The sequence below is a fragment of the Muscardinus avellanarius genome (genome assembly GCF_963383645.1).
Source record: "Muscardinus avellanarius genome assembly, chromosome: 8".
NCBI classification, from domain to species: Eukaryota; Metazoa; Chordata; class Mammalia; order Rodentia; family Gliridae; genus Muscardinus; species Muscardinus avellanarius.
In genome coordinates, this window is record NC_137794.1 from 33,354,080 (window position 1) to 33,379,626 (window position 25,547).

At 39.2% G+C, this 25,547-nt stretch overlaps 1 protein-coding gene across 2 annotated transcripts in view; it reads right to left on the reverse strand.

The window, feature by feature from the left end:
* BCKDHB (branched chain keto acid dehydrogenase E1 subunit beta) overlaps positions 1–25,547 on the reverse strand; it is a gene marked incomplete at its 3' end in the record, with an annotated part of 243,016 nt that overhangs the window by 210,320 nt on the left and 7,149 nt on the right. For both annotated transcript variants that reach the window (XM_080700664.1, XM_080700665.1), the window contains 2 exons: positions 14,115–14,192; positions 10,629–10,697 (listed from right to left, as the gene is read on the reverse strand). In XM_080700664.1, the coding sequence (XP_080556790.1) occupies positions 10,629–10,697; positions 14,115–14,178 (133 nt within the window). In that variant the 5' untranslated portion in view covers positions 14,179–14,192. Of the gene's footprint in view, positions 1–10,628; positions 10,698–14,114; positions 14,193–25,547 lie in introns of those variants that run through there.

A 25,547-nucleotide genomic window follows, 5' to 3' on the forward strand; every position in this document is an offset into this window, starting at 1 on the left:
AACAGATCTCATGGCCTTGAGAGTTTAAAGCTACTGTTAGCATGCAGTGTGTTGATGAAGATGCAGAACTCTATTTCTTTCCATTTTCAAGGCTTTCATACTATTTTGTTCTATCAAAGGACAAGGGAGGCGTCGGGAAGGAGGATAATGGTGTTAAACTCACACTCATCTGGGTCGACTGGCATACAAAATAGCTCTGTCTCCCTTTTTTTTAATAGCACTGCCTCTAATGATACACTTCCTTCTTCATTTTAATATTAAGTAGCACCCAGTTTTATGATATTATGTCAGAAAACCCACAATCCTTTGACTTTCTCTTCTGATGGGATATAAATGCCTCAGGGCAGTTCCTGAGTATGGCTATTTTGTCAACAGGGATGGTCTCATTACAAAGGGTAGGCTGCCACCTACCGACCATGATGTTGCTAAGACATTTCACGCAATGTATTCAATTAAGTCAACTTAATCTTTTAGCTTTTTTTAAATACAAATCTTTTAAATTAAGCAAAAAAAAAAATGCTGAGCAGATAGGCTTCTGCATAGCTAAAATTTTCTGGCCTATACTCCAAAGATCAGAAACTGTAAAAAGAAAAGTTGTTTTTGTTTTGGCAAATCAGATTCAAGTGTTTTGGGGTTTGTTTTTTTTTTTTTACTATACACACACAATCTATTCTAATATATATGTTCTCTTTACCATTCCCTTTATCTTTTACTTCTGAAAACAGAGGCCCACTCAGTCTCACTGAAGTATGGTAGTAATTTAACTGTCTGTCTTGCTTAAGTTACAATTATTAAAAGTTTCCCGGGCATGGTAGTGCATGCTTTAATCCCAGCATTTGGGAGGCTGAGACAGGAGGATCACAGTTTGCAGACAGCCTCAGCTACCTAGTGAGGCCCTTTGCCACTGAGGGAGACCCTGTTTCAAAATAAAGAATAAAAAAAAAGGCTGGGGGTATAGCTTGGAGATAGAATGCCCCTGGGTTTCATCCTCAGTAACACGAAAAAATAAAAAAGAATTATTAAAAATTTGAATTCAGTCTTAAAACTGTTTAAAAAATCATAGAAGCTATTGACAAAACTAAAAATCCAGTAATTAACTCAGCCCCTTTGCCATGTAGACACAAATCTGTAGGTGCCCTCCAAGAACACTGAAGTGCTTTTTAAAAGTAAATGTCCCCCTGTGTTAACCCATTTTTGAAGAAAAAGAAATCGGACCAACTAAAATAATTTCAGAAAGACAAGAAAATCACCTTTCTGAGGCAGTAGGCCACTCTCTTGGTTAGCAAATAATGGGCAAATTCATTCAACAACATTCATTTAATAAATACCACTGGATACAATATTAGGTACTAAAGATGTGACTTAAAGAGCTATTGTTGTGAGAAGCTGTCTGATGGAAAACATTCAGGGGAGATACTTACAATTTAACTTGTAAGATGTAAAAGACACACATTGAGCATGGGAGCACATAACCCATAGTCTCAGTACTTAGGAGGATGAGATAGTAGGACTGGAGGTTCAAGGACATCCTCAGCAAGTAGTGAAACAGTCATCAACCTAGTGAAACCTTGTTTCAAATTATAAGTAAAGCTGGAGGTGGTGGCACACGCTTGTAATCCCAGCCTTTGGGAAGCTGAGACTGGACAGAATCATGGTTCACCGACAGCCTCAGCTACTTAGCAAGGACCTTTGCAACTCAGTGAGACCCTGTTTCAAAAATAAAAAGACTAGCCGGGCATGGTGGCGCACGCTTGTAATCCCAACATTTGGGAGGCTGAGACAGGAGGATCGCAGGTTCATGGACAGACTCAGCTACGTAGTGAGGCCCTTTACACTCAGTGAGACCCTGTTGCAAAATAAAGAATAAAAAATAGGGCTGAGGTAGATCTCAGAGTTAAAATGCCCCTGGGTTCTATCCCCAGTACCACAAAAAAAAAAAAAAAAAAAAAAAAAGCAACCTAACCAGTGATAAAATAGTGCCTAAGTCAGTTTGGAAGGTTAGAAAGAGCTTCACACAGAAACCTTTTGAAAGAGAAATAGGAGTTTGCCAGGTAATCAGATGAGAAGAGAGATCCATATGGCATATGCAAAATAATAGAAGGCTTGAGCTGGGCAGTGGTGCACACCTGTAATCCCAATATTTGGGAGGCTGGGAAAGGAGGATCGCAGGTTTGAGGACAGCTTCCGCAAGTAGTGAGATTCTCATCAACCTAGTTTCCAAATAAGAAATAAAATCAGCCTGCAGGACAGGAGGTATATACCTTACAGGTAGAATGCCTCTGGGTTCAATCCCAGTACCATAAAAATAAAAATAACAAAGAGATTAGAAGAAACATCCAGCAATTCAAAATTTATAAAGAATAGAGTGGATGAGATCAGGTAGAGACGTAGGTAGTTATCGAAGTCGTCTGTATATCCTGCTAAGAAGTATGCATTTTGAAATGATAATAGCACTGACAATAAAGTAGGGAAACAAGCCAGGCGTGGTGGCACACGCGTATAATCGCCGCGCTTGGGAGGCGGAGACAGGAGGATCGCGCAGGTTCGTGATCTGGAAGTGTAACCCAGACATAGAAGGGTTTCCAGGAACCCCAGTACCACAAAAAAATATATATATATATATATATATTAAGTAAAGTAGGGAATGGTGGTAGGGAGGGTGGTACCAAAAGAAGGATGATTTATTATGGAAAGAAGTGAAATTGCCCAGGCAGAGAAAGCTAAAGTCCAAAGCATCAGGGCAAAAATATTGGAAAGGAGGGCCCTGGTTAAGGACAAACTATGAAGATAAATTAAAGGGCTTGGCTGGACCAGGGAAATGAAGAAGAAGGAAGACACTAGGACCTCCTCGGTTTCTGGCTTGGGTGACTAAATGGATGGTGATACATTCACCAAAACAGTAAATGCAGCAGGAAGCACAGATTTGTTGGGTGAGTAGAACAGGCTTAGCTTTGGGAATGTTGCATTCTAAGTGACTGTGAAATGCTGGGGTAAACACATGTAACAGAATAGTGAACTTAGAGATCTGTAGCTCAGGGGCGTGGTCTGAGCTGTAGACAGAAACTTGGAAATCGCTGGTTTGTGATTAGCAGGTGACAAGCATGAGATGTCCCAGACAGAATGAGTACAGGAGAAAGCCTGGTATGGATGGATGAGGACCTGGGCTGACAGTCCACAGAGGATTGCCCAGCTTGAGCAAGCACACGGCCCGCTGCTACACTGTGTCAGGCAATATGGGACGCTAATAGCTAGAGACTGCTCAATGGCTCAACAACACCTGAAAGAAAAAAGGCAAAGTTACAAAAGAATAATTCTATCTTTTAAATTTTAGTTAATATATGCAAACGTATTCAACTATGATCCAGAAGGGTATATGTAACTTTTATTTCTTCCTTTAAGTTTTTCTCTTTCCTCCCCCGCCCCCCCCCAGTACTGAGACTGAACCCAGGGGTGCACTCCCACTGACTGAGCTTTGAAACAGGGTCTCACTGAGTTACCCAGGCTGGCCTAGAACTTGCAATCATCCTGCCTCGGCCCCCTAAGTCACTGGAATTACATGCACACATCACCACGCCTGGCTCATTACTAAACGTCCTACAGTGTATAGGCATTCCTTTTCAAATCAAATGTACAGAGGAGTTTAATGTTTTCTTAAAGTTTTAGATATCTTTGGAAGCGTGAGTATGAGAGATCATCTTTTGCCCACTTCCTCGAAGTCTAACAGATCTTAGAACAGATAGCTAAGCAAAAGCAGAGTGATTGGACCCAAAAACTTAACTTACCACAGCCAGAAGAGAAAAGAACAAGCTGGAAGTTCCCAGTAAGTGAGATGGAACATACTATGGTCTCTTGGATTTAAACACATCATAATCTCAGGAACAGGGCATTTCTGTTGCTCTCAAACTCAGAACTCAGACAGCAAGAAGACTGCTCCTTGGCAGGGGAAGGACAGTGGTCAGAACTCTACAGAGGAACAGTCGAAACACAGTGGAACTGGACGCAGCACAGAGAGCGGAGGATGGAAAAGAGCTTCATGTGTCTTGCCAGGTGAGCAGAGGGTAACAGGAGCACCATTACCCCTGGCTGCTGAAATGGTGGCTCTAAGAGACGGACTCCAACAAAGGGGAGCAGATCTTGTTTAGCCAGTGACTGCAGAAAACTATCATCAAAAGCAATCACACTCTTGAGCCAGGCGTGGTGGCGCACACTTGTAATTCCAGTACTTGGGAGGCTGAGACAGGAGGATCTGGGTTCAAAGACAGCCTCAGCTATTTAGTGAGGCCCTTGGCAACTTAGTGAAATCCTGTTTCAAAATAAAAAATTAGGCTGGGGGTGTGGCTCTGAGGTAAAATGCACCTGGGTTCAATCCCCAGCACACACCAAAAAAAAAAAAAAAAACAATTGCACTCTTGTCCACACTCACATACCTCCAGACTCATCTCCCCAGACCACCCAGAAAGATGACTCAGTTAAATCCTGTAGCTGGAGCTGAACTGAGACCAAGAAACACCAAGACCTTCCTGTAGGGACCCCAGCAGCTACATCCCACCTTGTCACTGTGAATCTACAGACCAACCAGGCAAACACCCCGCAAATTCCTGTGGCTTCAGCTGAACTCATCTTTCCCTGCAGGGACCTGATTGGTATTGTAGACCTTGAGTTTTCAAAATGTCCCAGCAGGAACCTATGAAGCTACATGGACTTTCATGACCACAAACAGAAGGCAGGGGCTACAGTCAGACAGAAGAGAAAAATGAATTAGCAGACAGTACCCAGGAACATTTGGGTGGGAGGGACCAAGGATTGGCAGTCCACCTCGCCCCTGCAGGGTCTCTAGCTATGAACTGCCAGAATTGGTGTCTGTGGTTGGAAATAACTCACACAACCATGTTGCAGGCTCAGAAGGCTATAAACTCATGCCCAGCAGTGTTGGGGCACTACAAGCACCAAGGCCAGAAGCCAGCAATGTCTTGCATGATAGCAGCCACCCAGAGCAACAGCAGTGTCCCTGGGGCTAAATAAATAAGCCACCCAAGCCCCAGGCTCAAAACAGTACAATCTCTCTCCTAGGGCTTGGCCCTGAAAACAGTGAAACCAGAGACCCTCAGAGGTTCAAGCAATCACAAGTACAGCGTGGGAACACAATACTCTCTCAGCCAGCAGTTTGGGCCTGCTGTGCATGCATGACAGAGACTGACAGTGTTCCACATGATTATAACCACATGCAAATCAGCAGTGGTGTCCCTGAACTCAGCCAGCCAGGCCACAAGCTCAGAACACAGTATTCTCTGACAGCTTTGGCCCAGTGTCCACAGAGGTCGGAGATCAACACTCTGCAGAATTTCATGAGTTCACAACCAAGAAAGGAGCAGTGGGGTCTGTGGGATATTAAATCCCAACCAGCAAGCTGTAAGCTCTGAATGGAATATCATAGTCTCTGGCCATACAGAGTGTGAGCATGGAGAGCATGGTGGCCTGCAGCCAATCAGAGACTCCTGTTTGCTTGCACTGGCTAAGAACTATGTCTTCTTAAAGAAGCTCTGGGGGACAAACTCAAAAGTTTAATTATATGAGACAAAGTCATAGAGACAAATATATCCCCCAGCATAGGCCTTATTATAAAGGGAAAATAGATACAGGACTCTCACATAAAGAAGAATATGCCAAGACAACAAAAATACAGAGCAAAGAATTCTGAAAACATGAAACTGAGGATCAGCGAGGAAACAATAAACTCCCACATCTCAACAAGGGAGGTCACCAATACTAAGCTGCAGAAAATGCCAGAAGGAGAATTCAGAATTTTGATTTTCAATATGATCAAAAGCCTCAGAGATGAAAGCAGAGAATGTGTATAGGAAATAAAATAAAATGCGGGTAGAGAAATTGAAGTCAATAAATGAATTAAAGACCTCAAAAGAAACCATCCCTGAAGGGATGGACCACATGGAAAATAAAGTCTCACTCTTAGAAGATAGAGAAGACAATAAGACAACAAGACCAGTACATCCAAAATATGTGGGATATTATGAAATGACCTAATTTATAGATAATACACTGAAAATTATCTAGAAGCATAAATCAAGGCTATTAGAAACCTCTTCAGATAAATAGTATTAGAGAGTTTCCCAAACATAGAAAAAAGACCTTAATAGTCACATGCAGGAGACATCCAGAATACCAACAAGACAAGATCAAAGAAAAACTTCTCCATGCCACGTAATAATCAAAATGAATAACACTGAGTCCATAAAAAAAAAAATCTTAAAAGCATTAAGAACAAAAAAATGGGGGGCATTCAGAGGCAAAACAGTAAGAATCAATACATTAGCCAGCACTAGAGAAAATATTTTTTTAAAATAAAACAAAGAAGAAAAAAAAGTAAATACCAGAACAAGAGAAAGACTAAATTTCACCAGATGGGTAAATAAGTGAAAGAGAAATAACACTATATCAAACAGAAAGTATAACTAAAAGGATAGGAAACAAAAATCATCTCTCAATAATAACACTGAATGTCAAAGGTTGAAACTCCCCAATTAAAAGGCATAGACTAGCAATACAAATTAAAGAGTAGAATCCAATTATATGCTGCTTGCAAGAAACTCACCTTACTGGCAAAAATACCCATAGACTAAAGGGGAAAGGACAGCAAAAGTTATATCATACAAATGGAGATTAAAAATAAGCAGGAGTAGCAATGCTTATATCTGACAAAGCAGACTTTAAGCTAAAACTTATAAGAGACAAAGCAGTCACTTCTTATTAATAACAGAAACAATCCAACAAGAAGATGTAATGATAATAAATATTTATTATACCCCAAATGTGAAAGGGCAGCAAAGAAATTCAAATAGAAAAAGAATTAAAATTATGTTTATTTGTAGATGTCATAATCCTATATTTGGAAGACCCAAAAACTCAACCAAAAGACTACTAGAGCTGATTAGCAAATTCAGTAAAGTGGCAGGATACAAAAATCAACATAAAACAAATCAGTAGCTCTTCTATATGCCAACCAAAAATCCACTGGGAAAAAAAAATCCAGAAAACAATTCCATTCACAATAACCTCAAAACCAATACCTAGGAATATAACCAAGCAGGTAAAAGACCTTTACAGTGATAATTATAAAACACTAAAAAAAAAAAAAAGAAAAGAAAAGAATTAAAGATCTTGGAAGATGGAAAGATCTCACTTGCTCTTGGATAGACAGAATAAATATGACCAAAATAGCCATTCTACCAAAAGTAATCTACATAGTCAATGCAATCCCTATCAAAATGCCAATGTCATTCTTCACAGACCTAAAAAACTTAGTCATAAATTTCACATAGAGAAACAAAAGACCTTCAATAGCCAAAGCAATTCTCACCAATAAAAACCATGCAGGGAGCATCACAATTCCTGACTTCAAATTACACTACAGAGCTATAATAATTTTTTTTTCTTTTTTTGGTGGTACTGGGGGTGGAACCCAGAGGCTTTATACCTCCAGGCTATACTCCCAGACCTTTTTTTATATTTTATTTGGAAACAGGGTCTCACTAAGTTGCTGAAAGCCTCACTAAGTAGCTGAGGCTGGCTTCGAACCTGTGCGATCCTCCTGTCTCAGCCTCCCAAGCGCAGGGATTACAAGCGTGCGCCACCACGTCAGGCTAAGCTATAATAATTTAAAAAAAAAAAAAAACCAGCATGCTACTGGCACATCAATGGAACAGAGTAGAAGATACAAAAACAAATCCACACATTTACAGCCAACTTATTTTTCAACAAAGGTGCCAAACACATACCAAAACTGGTATCCATTTGTAGGAAAATAAAATTAAATCTTTACCTCTCACCCTGCACAAGAGTCAACTCAAGATGGATCAAAGACCTGGAAATTAAACCACAAACTTTAAAATTACTAGAGAACGGCACAGGACCAACACTCAAACACACAGGCACAGGTAGAAATTTCCTCAATATGACCTCCAAAACTCAAGAAATTAAAATAAGAATTAATACATAGGATGGCATTAAACTAGAAAGTTGCTGCTTATCAAAGGAAACCATTAGGTGCCTAAAGAGAGACCCTAAAGAATGAGAGAAGATCTTTGTCAGCTGTCCCTCTGCAAGAGGACTAATGTAGCAATGGTATTGATGTTGATTGATTGATTGATTGATTGACGGACTGATAAGTAGTTTCTCACATAAATGACAATGGAGTCAACCTGGCAGCTAGAGAGGCTGGAGGAGAGAGATGTCTCTACTCTACCGTGCTTCCACTAGCATCTTGTTTTTATTACAGATTATAATCAAAACATTTTAAGATATTATTAATCACAAGAAATAACAAAGCAATCATGGGGTGAATGAGGGAATAACACCAAGGTAATCATAGATGAAACAGAGAAGGAAAGAGTAAACTAGGAAATTGTCGGGATCTTTGTTTATTGGTCAGGGTCGCTGGTTATCAGTACCATTTGGTCCTTGGAAACTTGTCTGCATGCAAACAATTCCCACTAGGGTGGGCAGTTTGTGCCCCTCCCAAGCCAGACCAAGGTGACCTCAAAGAAGATGACTAACAATGCTCCCAGCAGACTAACATCTAGAAATACATAAGGTACCTAAAAAACTCAACACTAAAAAATTAGCAACCCAATCATACAATCAGCAACTGAACTAAATACACTTCACAAAAATGCAATGGCCAATAAATACATAAAAAGGCTCCACATCATTAACAGAGAGACACAAATTAAAACTACACTGTTGATTCCATCTAAGTCCAATCAGAAGGGCAATCATAAAGAAGTCAAACAATAAAAGCTGGTGAGGATGTGGGGAAATAAAAACCCTTTTGATTGCAAATTAGTATAGCCACTATTAAGATCAGTGTGGGGATTCATCAGAAAACTGGGAATAGATCCACCATGATCTAGCTATACCATTCCTGGGTATCTTCCCAAAGGGAATGAAATCAGAAAATCATAGTAATATATGGATATACATGTTTATAGCAGCACAATTCACAATAGCCGAATTATAAAAACAACCTAGGGGCCTATCAACAGATGAATAGATTATAAAATTATGAGATATACACACAATGAAATTCTACTCAGCAATAAAGAACAAAACAATGTCATTTGCAGGAAAATGGATGGACCTGGAGAACATTATGTTAAGTAAGATTAGCCAGTCACAGAAAATAAAGGGTCATGTTTTATTTCATATGCAGAAGCTAGGGAATAATTGGGATACCAGCTAGACATCAAGTAATAGAGGAGAAACTCCAGTGGAGCCAGAGAGGTGGTACAGAGGAAGGAGGGGGGAAAGAGAGGATAAATGAAGGAATGACTTCCATGACATTGCATACATATGTGAGAATACCAATATCAATCTCAATATCCTGTATGGGGAAGGGAAGGGTGGGGAGGAAGCCAAAGGAAAGCCCACCACGTGCTGTGTACAGGTATGTCAGTATCATTATGAACTACATTACAGTGTGAGACTATAATGCACCAATAAAAGTATAAAAAAGAAAAAAATCTCAGAAACAGTACAACAGGAAAAAAGACAAAAGTTTAAAAGAAAAAAACTTTAAAACCCTCACTCCTCACCCTGTAAACACACGTGAGCATTACAGGGCAAAGGTAGAAGAGAGGAAGGTGTACACTTCATCTAACCCTAAACTTCTCTGCTGACATCCAGATTAGATGAGCCTGAAAGAAGAAAGCAAAATAAAAGGCAGCTCAAGGGCATCCTGAGCACACACTCCTTACGTAGCAAGTCAGAGGGATGGGAATTGAAGGTGGGCCAACAAGTGTTCTGAGGGTTCTATGTCTGACTCAAAAGAAATGAACAAAAGCAACAAGCAGAAATCAGTTCCATGCAGGAAAAGACACCAAGCAGCTGGGAGCTGGGGTGAAACAGGAAGGAAGGAGTACATGATGGTTCATTTTACATCAAGCTGGCTAGGCCATGGTGCCCAGCTATGTGGTCAAACATGGGTCTAAATGTTGCTGTGAATGTGTTTTTAGATAGGATTAACTTTTAAATCAATAGCTTTAAGTACAGTAGATTGTACTTCACAATGTGGGTGGGCCTGACCTAATCAATTCAAGGCTTTAACGAGAAAAGACTAAGGTTTCCCAAATAAAAAGGAATTTGGCCTCAGAAATGAAACATAGAAACTCTGCCTGAGTTTCCAGCATGCCAGCCTGCCCTACAGACTTGCCAGTTCCCACAATCGTATGAGCCAATTCCTTAGGAAATCAATCTCTCTCACTCTCTCTCCAACAAAAGATGAAATTTGTTCATAGGGACCAATAGGCAGAATCTTGAACTAGAGGAAATTGGCTAAGGCATGTAGCAATAAGACATCAAAGGTTCTTGGAGAGATGAACATGATAAACAATACATTTAGTAAAGATTATTTTGACACTTATAATACATGTAATATGAACTAGATTAGAATATATTTGTAGAAACCTAGGTCATAGTAGAAAAGGACTCTGTAGGTCACAGTGGGAAAGAAGCCCACTTATACAATAAGAACACAGCAATTCAACACACATATTTTGTTTTAAAAATATTTAAGGAAGCTCTATAAGAATAATGTTTATTGCTATTTAACTTACCATATTTGTCTCTCAAGCCAACAGTGCATCGAAAGACTCCACCAAAGGCAACATCTTCACCAAATATTACTGAAAAACAATGTAAAGAGCACATTTTATTCAGTAATCTCTAAATGATGCTAACCATGAAAAAGAAGTAATTTAAATGTTTATATTTTAAATGATTAAACAGAAATAGACCATAGGTTGAGGTTTCTCAACTTCCGCATTATCAACATATTGGACTGAATAATTCTTTTATTGGGGGGGCTTTTCCTGTGCATTGTAGACAGAAAGCAGCATCCCTGGTCTCTACCTGCTGTGTGATGGCAACCATCATACATGTGACAACCAAGTATCTCCAGTCACTGCTAAAGGCACAGGAAGCAGGGCAGAGGCTAACAAAAGCCCCAGCTGCGACAGAACCACCAATTTTGTCTCGTCTTGTCCATGAAGAAAATGATGCCAGAGGAGTAGCAGAGTGACTTGCCAAGTCCGAAAGCTAGCAGCAGAGTCAGGCATGGTGGCATACTTGCAATCCTAGTACTTGGGAGGCCAAGACAAAAGAATTGCTGGGTCAAAGACAGCCTCAGCAATTTAGTGAGGCTCTCAGCAACCTAGTGAGACACTGTTTTCTAAATAAGAAATAAAACTGGGCCAGGCATGGTGGCACATGCTTGTAATCCCTGCACTTGGGAGGCAGAAACAGGAAGATCGCACAGGTTCAAAGCCAGCCTCACTGGCTTAAGAGACCCTGTTTCCAAATAAAAATACAAAATAGGTCTGGGAGTGTACCCAGAGGTAGAAGGATTTCCAGGAACCCCAGTACCACCAAAAACAAACAAACAAAGGAAGGAAGGGAGGGAGGGAGGGAAAGAGAGGAAGGAAGGAAGGAAGGAAGGAAGGAAGGAAGGAAGGAAGGAAGGAAGGGAGGGAGAGAGAGAGAGAGAGAGAGAGAGAAAATTGGTCTGGGTGGGGGTGTAGCTCAGAGGTAGAATGCCTTTGGATTCAATTCCCAGTACAATCAATCAATCAATCAATCAATCAATAAAACACTAACAGAAGAACTATGACTCACATGCTAGGCTCCCAGGCCAGCAGTTTTCTTATACATTCTACATAGTAAGAATCAGCCAGGCAGGGGTGGTGGCGCATGCCTATAAACCTAGTACTTAAGAGTCCAACGTAGGAAGATTGCAGATTCGAGGCCAACCCACAGAAATCTAGTGAGATCCTGTTTCAAAATTAAAAAGAGCCGAGGGTATAGCCAAGTGGTAGAACACCCTGGGTCCTACCCTCAGTACCACAAAAAGAGGGGGGGAAGGAGGGAGAGAGAGAGGGAGAGGGAGAGGGAGAGGGAGAGGGAGAGGGAGAGGGAGAGGGAGAGGGAGAGGGAGGGAGAGAGAGAGAGCACCATCTGAGTTGCTGAAGTAGAGCCTTCCAAAGGTAAAGAAAGGGTCTCAAATAAGACAGAAACTTAAGACTCTGAAATGGAAAGGACACGAGTTCAGTGGAACACAGAGCAGGGAAAGAATTAGGAAAGTGGAAATTGTGAGAAGCATTATAGTAAAGCAAGAAAAATCAAAGAGGGGTTATCAAGCCCTTGAATCTAGTCTCATGAAGGAATCTAACAGTTTTATGGCCCTTTTTTATGGTGAGAAAAATAAGTCACCCTGCTCCATGCTTCATTCAACTATGCTGTCATTCTCAGATAGCATTCAAAATAAATAAAGGTCTAATCAGCCTCTAGCCTAGCTCTCACTTTCTCCTAAAAAAATATAACCTGCTTTTCACTTTTTTATTTTTATTGGTGAGTTATAATCATACATCATAATGAAATTTACAGTGATAGAGAGATACATGCACACCACACTTGGTGAGCTGCCCCCAGTTCCCACCCCATTCCCTCCCCTTCTCCATATACAATATTGAGATTGGTATTGATAATTTTATATATCTGAATTGTGTCAATTGAAGTGTTTCTTTCATCAAATCTCCCTCCTCCCACCCATCTCCCTCCCCTAGACCCCCTTCATTACTCCACTGAGGTTTCTTTGTCTGGAGTTCCTGAATACAATAAAGTGTTTGTGTGTTTGTAGTAGTAAACCCACCCAAATTTAGAAAACATAACAAGATAACTGTTTATAACCATTTAATAAGATGAAGAACAAGTTGCCTATAAAACTATTTATAAGCCTTAAATTCATTATTCTTAAAAATCTGATAAGCCGAGTGTGGTGGCACACGCTTGTAATCCCAGCATTTGGGAGACTGAGACAGGAGGATCGTGGTTTGAGGACAGCCTCAGCTACTTAGTGAGGCCCTTTGCAAATCAGTGAGACCCTGTTTCAAACTAAAGAATAAAAAATAGGACTGGAGGTATAGCTCAAAGGTAGAATGCCCCTGGGTTCCATCCCCAGTACTGAAAAAAAAAAAAAATCTTACAAGTTGAATCACAATGTAAAAAGTCATAAAATATGAAAATCAAGTGTTCATTTTATAAATAAATACTCAACAATATGGTATTTCCTGGTTTTTTTCTGTGTGTGTGTGTGTGTGTGTGTGTGTGTGTGTGTGTGTGTATGGTACTGAAGACTGAACCTAAAGGCATTCTACTTCTGAGCTAAACCCTCAACTTGATTTTATTTTTAAACAAGGTCTCACTAGGTTGATGAGATCCTTACTACTTACTGAGACTGTCATCGAACCTGTGATCTTCCTGCCTCAGCCTCTCAAGTACTAACTGGGATTACAGTCATATGCTACCACCCCTAGCTCATAAATTCACTTTTATTGTGTGTATAGCACTAGAGATTGAACCCAGGGGCATTCTACCTCCAAGCTCCAACCCTAGCCCCATTTTATTTTTTCGTACTTTGAAACAGAGTCTCATTAGGTTGCTGAGACTGGCTTCTAACCGGCAATCCTCCTGTCTTAGTCTCCCAAGTACTGTGATTACAAGCATGCACCACCACACCCAGCTCCTGGTTTTTTCTATATGTTAAAGAAACAGGAGCACATAGTAGGTATTCATCCAGAAAGTAGAATAGTAGGATTACACATACAATAAAAGTTAACTTAATGTACATATGCATAAGAACTAATTTGTAATGAGTAAATAAAATGTGTTAATAATGCAGCTGGGCATGGTGGAATACACCTGGATTCCCAGTATCTGAGAGGCTAAGACAGGAGGATCCCAGGTTCAAGGACAGCCTCATCAAGTACTGAGATTCTCAGCAACCTAGTAAGAACCTGTTTCTAAACAAAAAAAAAAGAAAATTAAGGGTTAGAGGTGTAGTTTGAAGGTATACTACTTCTGGGTCAGATCTCCAGTACCATAAAAAAAATGCAATTTGATCATTTAACTTTAATCATTTGATCATTTCATTTAAAAATTCCTGAAAGATATCATTGTTAATTATGAAACCCCAAACAAATATTTTGAGCAAGACTTCAATTCTGGCATTAACACAGAATCTGCAGTCCAGTTCAAATCAAGGTTACCTGCAGTAGGATCTCTGGCCAGCGAGATATCCAACGCACTTGTTATTGACTGGAAAAGATTCATTTTCTGAGTTTGCCCTGTGGAAACCAAAAGAAACATCACTTGAGGCATTGTAAAGTATGTAAAAAAATAACCAGTTTCTTAACAATTGACTACAACTTGTTTAAAACCAAAGGTAAGCCGGTTGTGGTGGTGCACACTTGTAATCCCCGCGCTTGGGAGGCAGAGACAGGAGGATTGCGCAGGTTCGAAGCCAGCCGTGCTGGCTTAAGAGACCCTGTTTCCAAATAAAAAATATAAAATAGGTCTGGGAGTGTAGCCGGGAGGTAGAAGGGCTTCCAAGAACCCCAGCACCACCAAAAAAAAAATAAATAAAATAAAATAAAATGTAGATTAAAAATATAAACAAGATAAACCACTACCCAAACTAACCTTTTGGAAGAGAGAATCAATCCAAATTATGAAAATAAAAGATGAAAAAGGAGATATTACCACCAACAGTGTAGAAATCCAGAGGGTTACCAGAGACTACTTTGAAAAACTATACTCCAACAAAATGAAAAATCTGAGCCGGGCGTGGTGGCGCATGCTTGTAATCCCTGCGCTTGGGAGGCTAAGATAGGAGGATTGCACAGGTTTGAAGACACCATCAGTTGGCTTAAGAGACCCTATTTCCAAATAAAATATAAAACAAGTCTGGGAGTGTAGCCCGGAGTTAGAAGGCTCCTTGGTTCCATCCCTAGTACCACCAAAAAAAAAAAAAAGAAAGAAAAAAAAAAGAAAAATCTTAGAGAATTGACAACTTCCTAGATAAATACAACCTTCCTAAACTAGTAAAGAAGTAAAGAAGATATAAAAAAAATTAAAGCAACCAGTAGCAATCAAAAAGACTGAAGCAACAATAAAGATCCCACCATCAAACAAAAGCCCAGGACCAGATGGTTTCCCAAGTGAGTTTTATAAAACCTTTATAAAAGAGCGAATCCCAGTACTACTCAATCTATTTCATAAAACAGAAAGAAGCAAGACTCTCCCAAATACATTCTATGAAGCTAACATCACAATATTACCAAAATCAAATAAAGACAGATCAAGGAAAGAAAACTACAGGCCTAAATCATTGAAGAACTTAGATTCATAACTGCTAAATAAAATATTAGCAACATGCATTCAAAACCACATCAAAAAAATCATAAGCCAGGCAGTGGAGCATGCATATAATCCCAGCATTCGGGAAACTGAGACAAAAGGATCACAGTTCATGGCCAGCCTCAGCTACTTAGTGAGGACCTCTGCAACCAAAAGGTAGATCAATACATGGGACTACATTAAACTGAAGAGCTTCTGTACAACAAAGAAAACTATCAAGAACCTCAACAGAGAGCCAACAGAATGGGAGAAAAATTTTGCCAACTATTCTTCCAACAGAAGACTAATATCTAGAATATACAGAGAATTCAAGAAACTCAGCACTAAGAAAACAAGTAACTCAATCAAAAACTGTCAAGTGAACTAAATAGACACTTCACAAAAGAAATTCAAATGGCCAATAAATGTATAAAAAAATGTTCAACATCATTAGCCATCAGAGAGATGCAAATCAAAACTACCCTGAGATTCCACCTAACACCAACTAAATGGCAATCTTTCAAAACAAACAACAACAAATGCTGGTGAGGATGTGGAGAAATGGGAACTCAAATACATTGCTTGTGGGACTGCAAATTAGTGCAACCACTTTGAAAAACAATATGGAGGATCCTCAGAAGAATGAGAACGAACCTACCATAGGATCCTGCAATACCACTTCTGGGTATCTACCCTAAAAATGGAAAGCAAACTACCAAATTATGCATGCGTATCTAAGTTATTAGTCACACAATTCACAATTGTCAAACTATGGAACCAGCCAAGATGTCAATCAACAGATGAATTGATTATAAAATTATGGGATATGTACACAATGAAATTTTACTCAGCCATAAAGAACAAAATTACACCACTTACAGGGAAATGGGTGGAACCAGAGAACATTATGCTAAGTGAGATTATCAGTCACAAAAAGTAAGAAATCAAATGTTCTCCCTAATATGCAGAAACTAGGGAAAAAAATGATCATAGGAGGAACTCTAGACAAAAGAAGAAAAACCATAGATGAGCAAAAAAGGAGGCCTAGCTGGGGATGATTGGAGGGGGAAAGAGTAAAATTCCCTAATGTACATGATGTACATTCACAAACATATCAAAGTCAATCACTAAGCCAAACATGAGCAGGAGGGAGGGGGAGGGAATGGGGTGGGAATTGGGAAAGGGCTAAATGAGTGATGTGTGCATGTGTGCCTCTACCATCTTGAAACCAATTAAGATGTATGAGTACAATGCACCAATAAAAAAATTTAAAAATAATCAAAGGTAGCTGGTGCATGCTTGTAATCCCAGCATTTGGGAGGCTGAGACTGAAGGATCAGGGTTTGCCAACAGCCTCAGCTACTTAGTGAGGCTCTTCATAACTCAACAAGACCCTGTTTCAAAATAAAGAATAAAAAAAAATAGGGCTGGGAGTGTAGCTCAGAGGTAGAATGCCTCTGGGTTCCATTCCCAGTACTGCAATTAATTAATTAATTAATTAACCAGAGGTAGAAAGAGAGATACAGAATATATCATGTGGATTTACTGGATTGTTTACAATGATAGTTTGTGGAAGATACAAAAGTAATATAAACCAACAGAAGCTTGGTGATGAAGCAAAACTTACACATATTAGATAATTTTTAAACATGTAAAAAAAAAAAGAAAAAATATAACCAAGTGACTAAACATGTGCAGGCAAGTGCAGGCAATAAAAGCTATGTCAGCTAGAAAAGGTAAGAGTGAGAGCTAGATTGGTGGTCTAGAAAGACACCCTGAACAGGTGTTAGGAACCTAAGCCATGAGGAATGCTCATGACCAGTGGCTGTGATAAATATGCCATAACAAGCCCAGTTAGTGGTGCACACCTGTAATTCTAGCACTTGGGAGGCTGATACATGAAGATCGTATGTTTGAAGACAGCCTCAGCAATGTAGCGAGACCCTCAACAACTTAATGAGACTCTGTTTAAAAACAAAAAATAAAAGAGGCTGGAGGTATACCTCAGAAATAGAATATCCCTGGGTTCAATCCTCAATACCACTAAATAAATAAATAAGCCATAACAAACAGTCACAGCCCATAAAATGATTTAAAAAAAAAAAAAAAAAGGCTACAGACACACTTTCCAAACTACTGGTGTTCAGAAAAAACAGTAATGCCATGCCTCAACCTGTCAGCTTCAGTCCTTCCTACTGTGTCATGGCTTAAGTAGAATCTCTACAAGCCAGTGACTATCTCCCAAATTGATTTTTTGGGGGAAATAAATGGAGCAATTCACATGACAACACTCAGAGCAAGGAGTGGCATGGCAAGTGCTAAATAAATGTTAGCTCTCTGTTCTTGGATCATGTCCTCCATCACTTCTGCATGATTCTTTGATTTTTTTTCGGGGGGCAGGGTACTCAGGTTGAACTCACAGCCTCACACATCCTAGGCCAGTACTCTACCACTGAGCTACCTTCTCAATCTTCCTGAGAAATATTTAAAATAGTACAAAGGCTTTATCTGATAAAGTTCCAAGCACTGGAATTCAGAAACATCATGACTTTAGAGCTGCAGTTGCCCCGTGGGTGCTGCCCACTACGCATGCTCATCCTGGATCTCTAGATCAGCTCCTCTTCAAGCACTGGCAGAGCTCACACAGACCTACTCTGGTTTTCTAATTCAGAAGCCCAGTTCTCAGTGCATGATCTCTCTGGTGGCAGTCACCTCCAGCTGCGGCTTACCCATCAACCTCCATGCTGGCACTTCAGTCACCGGCTGTACCCCAGATGTCAAGGTCTCACTCCCAGTGTGTGTCACAACAGCCACTACTGCTGCCTCCAACTCTCTGACCACCGGACATCCGCCACTTCTCCTTTTCCTGGGAACCCATCTCCAACCCCAGCCCAGCCAGTCCCACGGCAGGCTCTGCCCTACAATAGCTCATCCCATTCACTGACACCTGGCCCTGGCTGTGTGCTGCTGGACCTCACAGGTCTCTCCAGTGCCTACCAAGTGCTCAGTGCCCAGGCTTCAGGTAGGCTCTCTTACACTCTGTGTTCAGAAAGAGGAGCCTACCCATCTTCTTATTTCCAGTGGAAATCACAGGAACATATTTAGAAAAAGTACTGACAGTATCACCTATGCCAAAGGAAACAATCATTCCACACATCCAGGGCACTCCTAATGTATTTCTCTTCAGCCTAAGGCTCTGTCACCTCATAGATAATTTACTTTCATCTTTCTCTGTTCTTTACATATTCTCAAAGTACTTATTAGTGCCCAGCATCAGATCATAACAGTTTAGAATAAACTTTTTTTCTAATTATAATTACATTCCCCTTCTTTCTCCTATTTCATTGCATACATCTCAAACAATAATAATTTTAACGTTTTAATAATTTTAATCAATTAGGAGTTTCATTGTTAAGGACTCAGAAAAAATGACTTAGTATCTAAGCTGGTATTAATTTTAATGCTTCTGAATATTTGAATTAATACTGAATGCCCCCCCCCAATTTTTTTTTTAATTGCTGGGACTCTAACATAGGGCCTTGCACAGGCTGGTCAAGTGCTGTAACACTGAGCTACATCCCCAGTACATATTATTGCATTGATGCTCAGCAAGTTTTTGGGTTGTTTTATTTTGGGAATTGAACCCAAAGACAGTCTTTCTCTGGGCTAAAGTCCCAGCCCTTTTGTTTTTTATTTTGAAACAGGATCTCACTAAGTTGCTAAGGCTGGCCTTGAACTTGTGATCCTTCTGTCTCAGCCTTCCAAGTTTGGGGATTACAGGCATGTGCCACCATCCCATATTCAGCAATTTCTTAGTAGAAAAAAAGCAAAGCCTTTAATAATAAAAATCATACAAAGTAAACTTGGAAAATATTGCTTGATACCACAAAGAATTTATTCATCTTATATAAAATAATTTACAAATAAGGGTTGTTTTGTCTGTTTTTTTGTGCTACTGGAGGTGGAACCCAGAGGCTTTCTACCTTTGAGCTATCCTCCCATAACTATTTTTATATTTTATTTAGAAATAGGGTCTCACTAAGTTGCTGAGAGCCTCACTAAGTGGTTGAGGCTGGCTTCAAACCTGTGTGATCCTCCTGTCTCAGCCTCCCAAGCACAGGGATTACAAGCATGCGCCACCATGCCTGGACAAATAAGGTTATTTAAAAGTTATACTTCTATGTTAACACACAAACCATACTTTCACTCTTGGATATTTTTGCAAAATAGATTTCAAAACCTTAGTTTTAAGACAAGGATGTCCATTATCACCACTTCTTTTCAATATAGTACTTGAGACTCTAGCCAGAGCACTAAGGCAAGAAAAGAAAATCAAAGGAGTACAAATAGGAAAAAAAGAACTCAAACTTTCACTATTAGCAGATGGCATGATACTATATTTAGAAGACCCAACAAACCCAACCAAAAGGCTTATAGAACTTATTAAGAAATTCAGCAAAGTGTCTGGATACAGAATCAATATTAAAAAATCAAAAGCTTTTCTGTATGCCAACTATAAATCTACTGAAAAAGAAATCCAGAAAACACTTCCATTCAGGATTTCCCACAAAAAATAAAATACTCAGGAAAAAACTTAACCAAGGAGATAAAAGACCTCTACAAAGAAAATTTTAAAACATTGAAAGAAAATCAAAGACCTTAGAAGATGAAAGATCTTCTATGTTCATGGATAGGAAGAATAAATATCATCAAAATAGCCATACTTCCAAAAGTGATCTAGAGATTCAATGCAATACCCACTAAATTACCAAGATCATGCTTCACAGACATAGAAAAATCAGTCCTTAAATTCATTTGAAACAACAAAAAGCCCAGAACAGTCAAAGTAATTCTTGGCAACAAAAAACATGCAGGAAGAATTTCAATACCTGACTTTAAATTATACTATAAAGCCATAATAATAAAAACAGCATGATACTGGCACAAAAGCAGATACATAGATTAAAATAGAAGACTCAGAAACAAATCCCCACACACTTACAGCCAATTGATTTTTGACAAAGGACCACCTACACTGGAAAAAAGATAGCCTCTTCAACAAATGGTGTTGGCAAAACTGGTTAACCATATGCAGAAAAATGAAAATAAATCCCATTTTCTCACTCTGCACAAATGTCAATTCAAGATGGATTAAAGACTTGGAAATTAGACCAGAGAGAGACCTTGAGGCTCCTTCAAGAGGGCATATGTCCACAACAGCAACACAGGAACAGATAAAAACTTTCTCAACAAGACCCAAAAGGCACAAGAAACTAAAAGGCAAATCAATACATGAGATTGCATTAAACTGAAGATCTGTACAGCAAAGAAAACTAAAATGGGAGAAGATTTTTGCCAACTACTTCTCCAATAGAGGACTAATATCTAGAATATACAGAGAACTCAAGAAACTCAGCACTAAGAAAACAACTCAATCAAAACATGGGCAAGTGAACTAAACAAACACTTCATGAAGGAAGAAATTCAAATGGCCAATAAATGAGCAACATTATTGGCAATCAGAGTGATGCGAATCAAAACTACCCTGAGAGTTCACCTAACTTCAACTAGAATGGCAATCATTCAAAACACAAACAACAACAAATGCTGGTGAGGATGTGGAGAAGTGGGAACTCTAAAACATTGTTGGTGGGATTGCAAATTAGTGCAACCACTTTGGAAAACAGTATGAAGGATCCCCAGAAGAATGAGAACAAACTTGCCATATGATCCAGCAATACCACTTCTGGGTTTCTACTCAAAAGAATGGAAACCAAACTACCAAACTAATGTATGTGTATCTATGTTCATAGTCACACAAATCACAATTGTCAAACTATGGAACCAGCCAAGATGACCTTCAACAGATAAATTGATTACAAAATTATGGGATATGTACACAATGGAATTTTACTCAACCATAAAGAACAAAATTACATCATTTACAGGGAAATGGATGGAACTGGAGGACATTATGCTAAGTGAGATTAGTCAGTCACAAAAAATAAGAAATAGGATGCTTTCCCTAATATGTGAAAGCTAGGGAGAAAATGGGTCATAGGAAGAACTCTAGACAGAAAAAGAGATACTATAGATGAGCAAATAAGGTGACCTAACTGAGGAGGTGGGAGGAGAGAAGAGGGAAATTCTCTAATACACATGATATACTTTAACATACTTTAACAAACATATCCATGTACTAAGCCAAACATAAGAAGGAGGGAAGAGGAAATGAAGTGGGAATTGGGTAAAGGCTAAATGAATGATATGTGCACATATGTCTCCACCATCTTGCATCCCATTAAGATTTATGAATACAACACAACAATTAAAAAATAATAAAGAAAGAAAAAGAAATTTAAAAAGAAAAACAAAACTTGGTTTTTTTAATTATTCTTCTACTTGATGCTTTTACACGTTATTCATGACAATTTTTTTTTTTTTCAAAACTGGGGATTGAACCCAGGGGCATTCAACCTGTGAGCTACACTTCCAGCCCTATTTTTGTTCTTTTTTAAATTTTTTTATTGGTGCACTGTAGTTGACTGTAGTTGTACATCTTAATGGAATACAAGATGGTAGAGGTATACATGCACATATCACCCAATTAGCCCTTACTAAACAGGGTCTTACTAAGTTGCAAAGGGCCTCACTTAAGTAGTTGAGGCTGGCTGCAAACCTACTATCCTTCTGTCCCAGCCTCCCAAGTACAGGGATTACAAGCATGCACCACCATTCCCAGCCATGACAATTTTTAATATGATAACATTTACTATCGACTCTTTTTAAAGTTGCAGAAAGAAGTGTGGATGGGACAGAAACAAATCATTTTATTTACAGGTAAGATATTTTAAATTTATTGTCCTGAGAATTATTTATTCTTCTGTAGGTTACACCAAAGATCATCCTTAGAATGTGCTTTGGTTCCCTCTCGGTAAGATAAATCTACTCATAACATGTGCTAACCAAAGAGTACCACTGCTAAGATCTTTGTATAAAATTTGTTTGTTTGCAGTGGTAGGAATTGAACCCAGGGCATCATGCATGCTAGGCAAGCACTTTACTTGTAAGCTATTATCAGGTGTGGTGGTGCACAACTGTAATACCAATACTTGGGAGGCTGAGACAGAAAGATCACTAGTTTTGAGTCCAGTCTCATGTAACTTAGTGAGACCCTCAGCAACTTAATGAGATCTTGTTTCAAAATAAAATTTAAAAAGGGCTGGAGGTGTAGCTCAGAGGTTGAATATTCCTGGGTTTAATCCCCAATACTAAATAAATAGTGGTACTGAGGGTATAGCTCAGTGGCAGAGTGCTTGCCTAGCATGTGTGAGGACCTGGGATCAATCTCTTGCAATACACACACAAACTAGATTATGTCCAATGCAAAAAAACTATTAAGCACATATTCCATATAATACAATTATGAATACTAATAAATGGCTGCCAAATTTCAAAAACAGACTGGTGATTCTTTTTCAAGAAAAAATTACAACAGAACAAAAAGAATAAAGCACCATAACTTCTTAGACAAGGCTGCAAGCTAATGGCTGCCCGTTTGTAAAACTGGGCACTGTGGTTGAGACCCAACACAGACCTCACTCTGAGTTCCTGACATCTATCGCCAACATTCAGCAATTCACTACTTGGGTGTTCTGGGCTTTTCTAATTCAAAAAGCACAAAACTGAACTCTTACTGTCTGCTCCCAACACCGGTCTTTCTGCAAACAACACTAACCCCCACCAGGTGCCCAGGCCAGGCCCCTTGACATCTTCCTTGTGTTCATCTACCACAGCGAGCCCATGGTGTCCTGCTTCCAACAGAGCCTGAAATCTAGCACTACCACGTCCTATTTCCAGAGCTCATCACCTCTTTCCTATTCTAAAAAACTGTCCTCCTCAGCCCTCTAAAGAGTTACCAAAGATCTGCTATAATGAGAGTCCAAAAAAGCAAAACACATCATGTTACTCCCATGCTCAAAACTCTACAAAGACTGCTGACTACTCAAATAACCCCACTCCTCACCATGTCTACACTGCCTGCCTGATCCCAGCCCGCCCACCCCGCAGTCCCATTTTGCACCACTGTTCCCAAGGTGCTCCCCTAAAGTCTTCAACCCACCATCCACATCCCCGCCACCTTAGACAATGTCACATGCCACCCCCCCCAGCACCTCTTCCCAGGATGTGCATATCTTTAGATGGTCCTTTCAGGGGGGTGGTTGAATGTTACCTCCTCCTGCCAGGTCTCCAGTATTCTGTTTGCCTAGAGAATATTCCTTGAATATTTCCTTCAAGTCATTTTCTATTATTGCAATTGATTCAATCATGCATTTATTTGCTATTTTTTAAAATCTTTGACATTCATTTTTTATACCATAACATTACCAAAGTCTCTGTGCATAAGCTATGTAATAAAAATACTCATTTGATCTATGTTTTTCTTTTTTATACTTTTATTGGTATGTTGGAGTTATACATCATAGTGAGGTTCAAAGTGATACAAATATACATGCACACATAATTTGATGTATTTGTATTTTCTCTTCTCTTACTGTACAATAGGAAATAAGTTCAAATCCTATTAACCCTTACTCATTTTAGGTTAGATGCATCCAACACTAGGTTCACACAAATAAATGCTAAGAGTTAAACTTAGAGACCTAAGAGCTATTTTCACACTTGTCATACTGTATTATAGTGTTTGCTTCTTTTGTTGACTGTGAAGTCCTCAATGGCAGGAAACCACTTCTTGTCCCCTCTGTCCACAGTGCTTATCAATGTCAACAGCATAATACACATTTAAAAGATATTTTTGTACTAAATCAATAACCTTACTTAGATAAAGATCTCTTCTTTGCTAGTTCTTAGGTTTCACATTCACTGGAAAGTATTCAAAATACAGGCTCCAATTTAATAATCATCTTACTTCTATTCAATTTTGCCTTCTAAAAGACAAACTAGTCCGTGTGCATAGACTTCAGACCCTAATTCTGAATTCTCACTTTAAACAACTTATATGTTTGTAAGGGCAGGAAATGATACATTCTAAATCAATTTTACTTTATCATCTTTGGATCTTAGTTAAAGGGGTCAGTACTGATAACCTCTTTTGAAAACAATCAATTCTGTGTCGTTGGATTTTTATCTCTCTGGAGAACTACTTTTATCACTGTCAAGCTACTTTGCTGGCTTCCGCCCAGTATTCACTTTAGGCTTCACAGCTGCTAACAAACACAATGTGACAAATGTTGATCTTTGGGCTCTTAAAAATGATGTATTTACATAAATATTTTAATATTGCTTGTGTATGTTAGGGCTGCAATAAAGAAACAAAACTTTCAAAATGTACTAAATGCTGAAACAAATACTTTGATTTGCTGCAAAAAAAAATTATTGCATTTTGTTGGTAACCAACCCTTTTTTTCTTAACAAAGTAAACAGGACTTTGGGGGTGGGATAGGTTTCTTCAAGACTAATTTCTATGTAGAATGGTCCAATGAGGAATAATAGAATTTTTGTATTTCAACATTTTTATAATGTTACCTCTCCATTTTTTATTAATTTTCTTTACTGGAACTTGTTATTTTTTGCCCATCTCCACTAGTCATCAAATTCCATGAGGACAAGACCATATCATAGCACCTAACACACAGTTTGGCATCCAGAAGAAAATAAAGATGCATAAGCTGGGCATGGTGGCACACTCCTATAATCCCAGTATTTGGGAGGCTACAATAGGAGGATAGCATGTTCGAGGACAGCCTCAGTAACTTAACAAGAAACCTAGTAAAACCCTGTTTCAAAATAAAGATGAAATAGGGCTGGGAGTATAGCTTAGAGATAGAATGCCCCTAGTACCACACAAAAAAAAAAGGATTAGAAGAATTAGAAGGAGGAGGGGGGGAGGAGGAAGAGGAGGAAGAGGAGGAGGAGGGAGGAGAAGGAGAAGGAGGAGGAGGAGGAGGGAGGAGAAGGAGGAGGAGGAGGGAGGAGGAGGAGGAGGAGGAGGGAGGAGGAGGAAAGGAGGAGGAGGAGGAGGAGGAGGAGGAGGAGGAGGAGGAAGAAGAAGAAGAAGAAGAAGAAGAAGAAGAAGAAGAAGAAGAAGAAGAAGAAGAAGAAGAAGAAGAAGAAGAAGAAGAAGAATCATCATCATCAAGAGTCTGCCATGGCCAATATAATATAATTTGAATCCACGTGAAATGCATAATCAGAGTTTGGGGCATACTGTAGATAGCAATTCATTCAATCCCCAGACCTTTATTCTAAATTTTAAGGCAACATTTACCCTTTCAAATGCACTT